Genomic DNA, 11,969 nt, shown 5'->3' on the forward strand with positions numbered 1-11,969 from the left:
TAGCACCATGGGGTGCTGGTCCATGACTAGGGCTCCTACTTGTTATGGCAATACAAATAATAAATAATAACTATAGATTATTACAGGGATGGTTGGAGCTGCTGGCTCTGTTCACTGGATGCCAGGGCTCCATGTGCTTCCCATTCCCCACTTTCAGTTTTCCTGATTGGGCACCAAAATCAACAGGGTTCTGCCCACTGCTGCCTAAAAAAACACCCTGAAATGTGGAACTGATTGGATGTGGTGCTGAGAAGTTAGGACCTTACATCCAAATGGAGAAATGACATCCAATTGAATGTAGGACCTGGCTTCACACAACCAATGAAGATCCCTCCCTAGCTCCCCACAGGAGGGATCAAGTATCCTTGTCTCTTTCCTGAAAAGTAGGAATGAACCAGAGACCTTGCAGGGCTCTGGGCAGCCCTTGGGGCCAGGTACCCATCATCTCTGGGGCTCTTTTATTAGGGGAACCCCTGGGACAATCTCAGATACCCACAGAATCTCCCCTTCCCCGGACTCATGGAATCTCCTCATCTCCATGCTCACCTGCTACCTTCAAGGAGTGGGGAGGGGCAGCCATACTGTGCAGACACCTCCTTAAAGAGCCTCCCCTAGGCAGGACATCTGAGCAGTAACATCTGCAGAGGACAGGTAACCTTCCTGTGCCACTCTAGGGTCTCCATCTGCTTTTATGGCTCCTAGCGCTGTCATATCTGAGCACTTCATGAACATTAATGGATTTATGCACACAACCCCCAGCCAGGCTTATTTCCCCCATTTGGGGAAACTGAGGCACAGAGGGGTTGGTTTTGGGTGGGGGAAGAGCTCCGTACCTTAGCAGCTCCCCTTGAGAGATGTGCAGAGTGCTTTAGGGACTCTGTCATCATTTGTCCAGCACCAGTGCAGTTCCCTGAAAATTAGGCCTAAGGCAGGTTGTCACACTCAGGACAAAGTCGCTTCATCCGGGGTGAAGTGTCTTGGGTGAGTTGCTGCTGATGCCCCCAATGACTTCCCCATGTGAGAGTCTGGCGATCACCCTGGTGATATGGGTACCATATTCAAGTCAAATAAATCTGTGCTAAGGACTCGCCTGTAAATGGAGAGACTCCCCACCACCTCTGCAAGCTGCAGGCTAGGAATAGAGAGCACAGGGAACGTCACCCGAACTTCACTGTCTGAGAGTCCTCAAACATTTATGAACACAAACCAAACCTTAATTTAATGACAGCTAATGACACATCCCACCACACAAAAAATGTAACCACATGGGAATGAGAAGGAAAGCCTCCTGCAGTGCTGTCAATAACTTACACCCCCGTGCAAAACCACTCTCACGTCAGCAGATCGGCGCACAGTCTTGGACTGGACTGAAAAAAGTGTGTGGTGGCGGGGCAGGTCTATCATAATGTGGAAGCAGCGGCTTTGGTAAGACAGTGCTGAAAGTGCACCCCTCAGCAATTCGTCTTGGTTTAACTTTCGTTGTGTTTTTGGGCCAGGTCTGACTCCTTGCAACTCCTCCATTTTAAGCCCTGTAGGCACATGTGACTGGCACATAGCCCACACACGTAACATTATTCTATTTTAACATCTTAGAGGCTACCATTAAGGTTTCACATGAGATCACAAGTTGGATGAAGCTGGGGTGCATATGGTTTCTCAGTATGTCTTGGAGACGGAAGTGAATGCCTTGTGGAGTGTCTCTTCGTGCCTAGCACCTGCACACAGGCCATCCCTACACCTAGGTGATTCTCTGAGTGCTGCCTCCCAGCCTCCCATTGCAGTGTCCCAGGCAAATCCAGCTGCAGTTTAGAGCTGGGGTACTTGTAGAATATGAGCTGTACAGTGCCCATATCTGGGGATTTCAACAACCCACTTAGTGCCCAAGGCAGAGAGCAAAGAGAAAGCAGCAAGCCTGGAGCATGCAGTATCAATAGGGAAGCATAAACTTCAGTCTCTTCTGAATAATGCCAATACTCAGCTCTTAAATACCTCTCTCAACATGCCTTAGAAAGGAGGTGAGCGTCCACTTTATAGATGGGGACATGACTTGCCATAAGTCACCCAGCAGCCCTATAGCAGAGCCAAGACTAGAACTCTTGCTTCCTGAGTCCTAGTCCAGCATACTACACAATAGGCCCCATTGTTCTGAGAAGATGACGGCAGTCAACTGGCGTTGCTTGTATACAGCAGCTGAGTAATAATAACCCCACTGAGAGCTATATAAACACTTTCCATCCACTGCTCTAACAGCTCTTTACACAGGTGGCTAGGGGGTCACAGATGGGGAAAATGAAGCCCAGGACTCATAAGCAAGTCAGTCAGTACCAAGCCAGGCCTTTCCTCAAGGCTTTTGACACTTCATTCAGGGACTTCACAACTACTGTAAAGTTCTCGGGCATGCTTTGCTCTCCATCTCTGACAAATTACATCACTGCAGAACAGAGACTTCATTATTATTATTATTATAAAGGTTTTTACAGCTGTTAAAGCCAGAAGGACCCTTGTTACCATCTAATCTGAACTTCTGCATAACACAAGCAATAGAACTTCACCCAGTGATTCCTGCATCCAGCACAGTTGCTTTTTGGTTGATTTGAGTCTTCCCCTGCATGAAAGCAAGAGTCCATTTAACAGAGAACCAACAACTTTAACAAAATTCAGGAAATTAAATAAACAACAACAAAGAACATTTTGAAACGCTCTACAGAAGATAAGAACCATGCCCTAAAAGACCTAACAAGCTGAAAAGATAATGGGCAGAGATAGGATGAAGCTTGAGATCTGCTGAAAAGCTAGTGTGATCTACCAATGGCATTTAGCACCTGTTGTATGAGTCCGACTATTTAAAACATCTTATTAGCCCTGATCCTTGGCTTCCATGTTCAGTGCAACTCAGGAGGGAGGTGAAAAGGTGTATTTAAGCAATCTTTTATTTTCCCCCCATCCTAGGAGCACTTGACCCCAGACACAGGTTAGACCAGCCTGACTTGTATGGGTTGCCAGTGCCCCCAAAGGGCCAGTACAGCAGCCAGAGGCTGGCAGGGTATTGTGTAGCCATGTCTCTGCACCACCCACAGAGAGGGTAGGTGGTATAGGAGCTGCTTCTCTGCCTCCGCACAAGCCAATGCTATGTTAAGCTGGCTTTAGGGCATCTTTGTGCTGGCAGAGTTGGCACCAATTTGCCCCAAACCAGGGGAAAACCCGCTCCAGTTGCGTGCTCTGGAGTTGATGGGCCCCTTGGGAAAAGTCTTTTAATGAGAGGCTCGAGGGATGACTCAGAGATAAATGGAAACTGTGAGCCTCAGGGTGTCAGGGTCTCCAGACCTCAAACACTGGGCAATGCGCCATGCACAACATGCACTGAGAGGCCAATGCTGTGGGCTCCTCAGTTACCTGGCTGCAGTCCCTCTGGGTTCCCAATAAACACACAGACACACACATACAGTAACCAAAGCTTCTTTACTAGGGCAGGCAGAAAATGGAAAGAGTGCAGACAGCCCCGATACAGAGCTCCTACAGAAATCACCTGGCCACATCCTCAGCTAGTGTAAATCGACATTGCTCTATTGGTGTCAGGGCTACACTGATTTACACCAGCTGAGTTTCTGGCCAGATTGTGTAATTACAGTGTTTCTTCTTGCCCAGGTGGACAGGCAAATAAACATGTTAGGGGCCCATACTCTAGCCTAGGCATGTTCCAGGCTTCAAGCTGGGCTCATTAACAGGGTTAGAACTTCAGTTTTGAGGCCTCCCACATGCAAGGAAAAACAGTTATAGACACTAGGCCCCATCTACACAACAGTTATCACTCAGGTCCTGGTTACAGCACAGATTCCGCTCACCTGACTTTAACATGGTCATAAGGTCTCTAGTTATGTCCTTGTACACAGCCTGAAGCCTGAGCTTTTAACCCATTTAGGGAAGACTGGATTAGGTTCCATCTTCATTACAACCTATGTCTGTATTGTCGCTGGGTCGCTTGAGTTAGGGATGTTACTGTGGGGCGAAGACCAAATGTGATTCCAAGCTGCGTTTAGACATGGGGCCCTGTGAGTTAGTTACAGACAGGAAACACAGAGGAATCCTTCACTGGGCCATCCAATCAGATCCTGAGCAATACCTGCCCCTTGGGTCTCCACTGATACATGAGAAGTGTCCCTCCAAATCCACCCCAGCACAGGAGATCAGCCTGATGTCTGGCTTTGCTTCTGTGCCAGCTGGGCACCTCTCCTCCTGTAGCTCTGCAGGCCCCCACCCAGCTGGTACCTCCTGGAGACCTGCTGGGACACAACACACCCATGCCCAGATCTCCCTGGCTCTGGGGGTGTTTCATTGACTGGACAGCTCGGATTCACAGCTTTCTCTTTTACCTCTGTACATTCTCTCAGGGACTCTCCTGGGTCCTCTTCAATCCAGTGACTGGACAGAGGGAAAAGAGAGAGAAGAAGATGAGGAGACCACCACGGAAAGAGAAAATAAGGTCCAGTCTTTTCTAATCATTAATAATGTGCATTACCAAGACAGCCCATCTGAGATTGGAGCCCCATCACGCCCGATGCCATACTGACACCTGGTGAGATCCAGTCCCTGCCTGATTCAGCCCAAACAGCATAGTCTTTCTCCAGGCAGCTCTGTTCAGTGACAGACTGGGACAAGGTCACTGAATGAATAACAAGAGACCAAAGACGCAGGCTTTCTGAGGGCCCTTTCCAATACCTCAAAGGATCCACAGCCTCCTGTTCTGGTTCCCAGACCTATCTTCAGGCCTCACATAAGCCCCCAAAGGGAAACTGGCAGCTGGTGTTGATCACAGGTGGATCCTCTGATGTCTAATCAGAGCAGAACTCACAGTGAAGCTTTTCCCGCAGTCGGTGCATTTGTAGGGTTTCTCTCCGGTGTGGGTCCTCAGATGATTGATGAGGGATGAGCTCTGCTTGAAGCTCTTCCTGCAGTCAGGGCATTTGTAGGGCTTCTCTCCAGTGTGGATCCTCTGGTGCTTGATAAGGGATGAGCTCTCGAAGAAGCTTTTCCCACACTCGGTGCATTTGTAGGGCATCTCTCCAGTGTGGCTCCTCTGGTGCCTGATAAGGGCCGAGCTCTCAAAGAAGGTTTTCCCACACTCGGTGCATTTGTAGGGTTTCTCTCCTGTGTGGGTTCTCTGGTGTCTAATGAAGGAGGAACAGTAGCTGAAACTTTTCCCACACTCGGTGCAATTGTAGGGGCCCTCTCCCATGTGGGCCCTTTGATGAGTGTTAAGGTTCGAGCTCCGATTGAAGCTTTTCCCGCAGTCGAGGCATTTATAGGGTCTCTCTCCTGTGTGAATTCTCTGGTGAACAATAAGGTCTGAGCTCCAACTGAAGCTTTTTCCACATTTTGTACACTTGTAGGGCTTCTCTCCCACGTGCAGCCGCTGATGTTTCATCAGGTGTGAGCTTTGGCTGAAGCTTTTCCCACACTCAGTGCATTTATAGGGCTTATCTCCTCTGTGGATCCTCTGATGCGCATTACGGTTTGAGCTTCGTGTGAAACTTTTCCCACAGTCGAGGCATTTGTAGGGTTTCTCTCCCGTGTGCAATCTCTGATGGATTAGCAGCTCTGACCTCCAAGAAAAGGTTTTCTCACACTCAGTGCATGTTTTCTGGGTTTCTGACTTATCTGTTCTCCGGTTGATGCTGATGTTGTTGAATTCCTTAAAACCTTCTCCTGGGTGAGTGGATATCCCTAGTCTCTCATCTGGGTGGTTTTCCTGCTGCCTCTCCAGTCCACACTGACTCTCACAGGTTTCTCCAAGTCCAGGGCTCTGGAAAATGTTCTCTTCAGCTCTTCCCAGCAACATCATGTCCAATTCCACCATCTCAGGACTTTCCTGCTCCAGATTCTCCTCCTCATGCTCACTCCCCATCCCATCATCTGCTGGGTCAGAGAGAGAATCCAGACAGGAGTCACTCCCTGTGCCCAGGGGAAAGGGAACCATTGAAAGGGGAATGGGAAAGGGGAGATGGGTACAATAGAAGGGCTAAGTGCTGAGGGTGAGATCCACCAAGGTACTTAGGTGCCTAAACCCCAGACTTAGGCCCCCAAATCTTGGGTTTAGCCACCTAGGTCCCTGTTTTGGCTCCACTCCAGTCGCCTAACCTCACTTGACACTGAAGTTTTTTAAAATGAAAGTTCCCTGGGTGCCTATGTTCCTGCCTCTGGCCATGTGCATGGCTGCCTCATTCTAGGCATCTGGACGCCCATCTCCCACCGAAGCCCCAGAGTGATCAATGAACCAGGGGAAGACAGGTGTTCAGCCGCCTACATGTATGCAGTGCCCAATCCAGCAGGTGGCCCCCAAGATCAGGTCCCATTCAAAATCCAGCCAGCAGAGGAGGTGGCAGTAATACCTACTTTATAGCTTTTAGCTCAATGGTTAGAGCACTCAGCTGGGATGTGGGAGACTCCAGTTCAATTCCCCACACCCAAAGGGGAGAAAGACCCCCTGTTCAAATCCTCCCACCTTTCAGGAGGGTGCTCCAGCTACTCAGCTCTGGGATATTCTGATTGGCAGTGGCAGGAGGTGCTCTTTCCATCTCTCCCATTGGAGCTGCTGCACTCTGGATAAATGATGAAAGAGTTACTGGAGCAAGGGCACTGGACCCAGAGTCTCCCAGGTGGATGCACTGACCACAGACACAGACCTGTTTGTGTGTGCTCTCGTCCTCTCGTTCCCTCCCCAACGATTAAGTGTTTATCCACAGTGGAATAGTCATTGGGCCAGAGAGAAAGAATGACTCTATAGTCCAGAGGTTAGGGCACTGAGATGGGAGACCCGGGCTCCAGCCCCCTTGCTCCAGCCACTCTTCAGCCAGCTTCACCACGAGAGGCGAAGGAAGTCCCACCTCCAACTATCCCATAGCTCAGTGGTAAACACACCCTCCTGAGATGTGGGAGACCCCTGTGCAAATCCTTTCACCCTCTCTGGCAGAGGGGGAACTGAACCTCCATCTTCCACATCCCAGGGAAGTTCTCTAATCATTGGGCTACAGGTGGAGGTTTTGTGTAGAGTGAGATAAGCACCTACCTCATTCCCCCAAGAAATAGCTTAGGCCCCTGAGCCACCTGATTCCAGGAGAGGGGTTCCCACTGGTGTATCACTAAGCAGAGCTAGGCACCTCCCAGTAGCCTGGACTCTTATCTCTGAGAGAGGGGCAGGGCTTAGCACATGCCCCTCTGGTCAGCATCTCGCATTGGCTAGCTCAGCTGAGGTGTTAGAGTTTGTGGATCCCATTCTTAGGCACTTATCTCAACCATTCATTGCACAGGGAAACTCAGCGCCTAACTCAGGCTTTGTGAATCGCAATACTGTTCCTGCAATTTACTAGCTGCCTAAAAGTTAGGCCCTGTGATGCCCAGCATTGCAATGCCTAAGTCCTTTCACGGATCCCAACCTGAATCACCCCAAGCCCTTTCCCAGAGGAGAGAAAGAAGATGACCAATCCTGCCTCCACAATCCATCTGAACACTCAGGAAAGAGAGCTATTGCCAGATGTCAGTCAGGCTGGGTGGGAGGCCGTGAGTGATGTCTGCTATGAGGGCATAGGACACCTGCTGGGGACAATCCTGACCCGAGGTAGAACTGGGGAGCTCACGGGGTCTTTGTAGGAATCTTGTTAGCACAATTTGCAAATGGTTTCTTACTTGGTTTAATACTGACCCCTCACCTGTGGGGGCTACTCTCAGGATCTCCCATTCCTTAGCGGCGTGGGGATCTGGGACACCCAGCTCTTCCACTGTTTCCATCCGAGAGATCACGTTGGGTTTAGGAATCGGAAAGTCTACTCAGAGAAAGGAAAGAGGAGAAATCAGAGTTTGTCACACACTCATTAAATAGATGCTACTAAAAAGCTCCATAATTTCAATCAAGTTCCTTCCCTTGCTGGTGGTGAACTTGGGTAAACCTGTAACAGAGGGGGAAATGCTCTTGGAGACCCTTTGGGACAGTCAGAGGTCTGGTGAGCAGCATTCATCCAGAACACTGAATGAGGCAGGATCCTGCGCAAAAAACTCTGTGATCATGCATAAGAGGGCTGAACCTAATCCTGGCATTTCCTAACTTTTGAGTGCTTGATTTTGCAATCTTAATAATACAACATTCTTTTGACATATTTTTGTATGATATAGGCTTTTTTTGTAATAAAAAAAAATCAGAGCAATTCCATCTTTTGCAACCATAGTGGTAATTTTCTGCAGCTGATACCTTTTTGTCAAATCTGGCTGCATTTTCATGGAGACAGTGAAAAGCATCTCTCCAACCTTACGGCCATCCCCTCTAAGCATAGGAGATTTGAGTCTGAACAGTTAGTTTGTTAAAGTTGTCTTACAACTGAAGATGGAAAGTTATAACAGAAAATGTTAGGCAACTTTAATAGGGCTTGTCTTCCCTCAGGCAAAAAGTGTGGTCTTAACTCGAGTTAGGCACAAGATAAAACAAGATAAAACGAGTGAAGACAAGGCAGGCTGTAGTTTTCACAGGACTTAGTAGCTCAAGGCTGCCGTTAAGCTCCCCCATAGACTTTAACTCAGGGTAAGAACACACCTTTTTCCTAGTGAAGGTGCACCCGCAGGGGTCACTATCACTCCATCCAGAAGGATGATGAGCCCATATGGAGGCAGTGTGGGCCAATCGATTGGACATTAGCCTATGACTATCTACACAACGAGCTCGGGGTGTGATTCCCCTGCTTGTGGATGCATCCTTGTGCTAGCTCTTGTTGAGCTAGTGCCAGTATAAATAGCAGTGTAGCCACAGTAGCCTAGGTAGTGGCAGCGGAGGCATGGATATAGACCCACCGGTTTGTAAGTGGCAGGGCTCAGCCATGTTTCTGCTGCTGCTATGGTGGCTACATTGCTACTTAGACTCACCCTGGCTCAAAGAGAACTAGCAGGAGTACGTGTACACAGACAGGAGAACCATACCCCTAGCTTGTCATGCAGACATAGGCTATGATGCAGAAGACCTGAGTTCTATTCAGAGCCCTGCGAATGATGTGGCCTGTTTCTAGGGCAAGTCACTTGCCCTCTAGGTGCTTCTGTTTCCCCCTCACGCTTTGAGCGTCTTTACAGTCAGACTGTGAGCTCTTCAGAGCAGTGTCTGCCTCTCCCTATGTGCTTGCTGGGCCCTGTTCTTGGTGCTGACTCAAGCACTTCAGAGATCTCCCCATTCTTCTGAGAAGAAAGGAATCCTTACCCAGCAATATCAGGGACTCATAGTTCTCCTGCATGTCGTCTCTCTGACCTGGGTCCAGAAGTTCCCACTGCCCCTGGGTGAAATACAGAGCCACCTCCTTGAAGGTCACCAGCCCCTGAAACAGCAAGTATCTCCTGCATTAGAGCTATCCCACCTACTCAGACATAGGAACAGCAAGCTGGCAGCTCTGCTCGCTTTGATTAGGGATCAGGCTGTTTTCCCTGTTCTAGCAGAGCTCTTTGTCCAGCGTTGGACGACTGACTCTGTGATGCTTTCCCGTTGTCGCATGAGTGAAACCCCCAGTGTCTCCCTGGTGAATGCACACACCTCTTGAAGGAACCTGAACCAGGCAATGTCAACCTGCCGTGCCAGCGACAATTCCACAGTTCTGCTTCCTTATTTCTTTCCCTGTGTGGCCTCCTCCAGACTCTCAGTCCTCACCCCTTCTGCCTCCTTGCTCCCAGGAGCAGAGGGGACCCTCTTTCGGGCTCAGCAGGGCTAAGAGGTACAGCCAGAAAAGCCCTGGTGATGTTCGCACACTATCCACTCTCCCAGGGCCAGGAATGGTTCCCACGGGCCCTGCGCATCAGGCAATTTATTTTCCCTGGATTTTTGATCTGTCTCCTCTTCATTTTCCACCCCAGCTCCCTGCAGGGACTGGAATAGATCTGTCATTGAATGAAGCTGGGCAGGGCTGGGAACAGGGAATCTCCCTCCCCACTTATTACTCCTGCTGTCCCTTCCAGTCTCTCCCCCTGCGCTCGGGCTGGGAGACTCGGTCCCTGGCCCAGCCCCTCTCCCGGCGCTGGCTCGGTTCCTGCGGGCACTCAGGGGAGCAGAGCCTGGGGGGGGGGGGCAGCAGCTCCGGGACTCGCAGATCCCCGCCCCCGGGAGCAGAGCTGGGGCGAGGAGGGGCCGTTGGTGCAGAGTCACTTTCCTGCCCGGCCCCAGCCCCGGCCCCGGCACTTTCCCCGGGTTTCTCCCTCACCTGCAGTCTCTGTCTCAGGAGAAAGTCCCCCCGGCAGTGCACAGAGGGGCGCTAGCGAAGGGCTTTCCCCGCATACACCCCGCTAGGGAGCCGCAGCGGCTCAGCCCGGGCTCCCGGATGCACCAGCGACTGCCTCTGACCCAGGAAGTTCATTCTCCAAAATGCTAAGCCCAAATGAGGCTGAGAGAAGGAAAGACAAAAAGCGGCTTCTCCTCCCTTCCCAGTGATCAGAGCCCTCTAGTGTGGGGGTGTCCGCCTCCCTGAGCAGCCTCAGGATATGGGCGGGCGACTCACACAAACTCCAGATCAGTGTCAGAGGGGCGGCTGGCTGAGGTATGTGTATGGAGTGAGGGTATGTCTACACTACGAAATTAGGTCGAATTGATAGAAGTCGTTTTTTTAGAAATCGTTTTTATATATTGGAGTGTGTGTGTCCCCACAGAAAATGCTCTAAGTGCATTAACTCGGCGGAGCGCTTCCACAGTACCGAGGCAAGCATGGACTTCCGGAGTGTTGTATTGTGGGTAGCTATCCCACAGTTCCCGCAGTCTCTGCTGCCCATTGGAATACTGGGTTGAGATCCCAATGCCTGATGGAGCTAAAACATTGTCGCGGGTGGTTCTGGGTACATATCGTCAGGCCCCCGTTCCCTCCCTCCCTCCGTGAAAGTAGCAGCAGACAATCGTTTCGTGCCTTTTTTCTTGAGTTATCTGTGCAGACGCCATACCACGGCAAGCATGGAGCCCACTCAGGTAACCGTCACCGTATGTCTCCTGGGTGCTGGCAGACATGGTACTGCATTGCTACACAACAGCAGCAACCCATTGCCTTGTGGCAGTAAATGGTACAATAGGACTGATAGCTATCATCATGTCTGAGGTGCTCCTGGCCAGACATGGGTGCAGGAACTACATTAGAAGTGACTTGACCAGGTCATTCTCTTTAGTTCTGCAGTCAGTCCTATTGAACTGTCTTATGGTGAGCAGGTAGATGATATGGATTGCTAGCAGTTCTATTGTACCATCTACTGCCAGGCAGACAAGAGATAAGGATGGCTAGCAGTCCTCTTGTACCATCTTCTGCTGAGCAGCCATGAGATGTGGATGGCTTGCAGTCCTTCTGCACCATCTGCTGCTAACCAAAGATGTAAAAGACAGATGGAGTGGATCAAAACAAGAAATAGACCAGATTTGTTTTGTACTCATTTGCTTCCCCCCCACCCCCAGTCTAGGGGACTCATTCCTCTAGGTCACACTGCAGTCACTCACAGAGAAGGTGCAGTGAGGTAAATCTAGCCATGTATCAATAAGAGGCCAGACCAACCTGCTTCTTCCAATAACAACAATTACTTAGGTGCACCGTTTCTCATTGGAACCCTTCCTGAAATACTCCTTGATGTAAAGCCACCCCCTTTGTTGATTTTAATTCCCTGTAAGCCATGTCGTCAGTTGCCCCTCCCTCCGTCAGAGCAATGGCAGACAATCGTTCTGCGCCTTTTTTCTGTGCGGACACCATACCAAGGAAAGCATGGAGGCTGCTCAGCTCACTTTGGCAATTAGGAGCACATTAAACACCACACACATTATCCAGCAGTATATGCAGCACCAGAACCTGGCAGAGCGATACCGGGGCAAGGAGGCGACGTCAGCGCGGTCACGAGAGCGATCAGGACATGGACACAGATTTCTCTGAAAGCATGGGCCCTGCCAATGCATGCATCATGGTGCTAATGGGACAGGTTCATGGAGTGGA

General features: G+C 50.2%; 1 protein-coding gene across 6 annotated transcripts; it reads right to left on the reverse strand.

The window, feature by feature from the left end:
* Positions 1-3,440: 3,440 nt before the first annotated feature.
* On the reverse strand, positions 3,441-10,370 carry LOC311530347 (uncharacterized protein). 6 transcript variants are annotated; one of them, XM_084646828.1, is made up of 4 exons: positions 10,218-10,370; positions 9,230-9,344; positions 7,704-7,817; positions 3,441-5,913 (listed from the first exon to the last, which is right to left on the reverse strand). In XM_084646828.1, the coding sequence occupies exons 2-4, from the start codon at positions 9,261-9,263 to the stop codon at positions 4,808-4,810; spliced, it is 1,254 nt and encodes a 417-aa protein (XP_084502954.1). In that variant the 5' UTR covers positions 9,264-9,344; positions 10,218-10,370; the 3' UTR covers positions 3,441-4,807. The 6 variants fall into 6 exon arrangements, with proteins under 6 accessions (XP_084502954.1, XP_084502956.1, XP_084502955.1 ...); XM_084646830.1 differs by having other exon boundaries at positions 3,441-5,910; positions 10,218-10,369; XM_084646829.1 differs by having other exon boundaries at positions 9,230-9,302; positions 10,218-10,360.
* Between the last annotated feature and the right edge of the window lie 1,599 nt (positions 10,371-11,969).

Source organism: Lepidochelys olivacea, assembly GCF_965140295.1.
Source record: "Lepidochelys olivacea isolate rLepOli2 genome assembly, chromosome: 14".
Lineage (NCBI taxonomy): Eukaryota > Metazoa > Chordata > Testudines > Cheloniidae > Lepidochelys > Lepidochelys olivacea.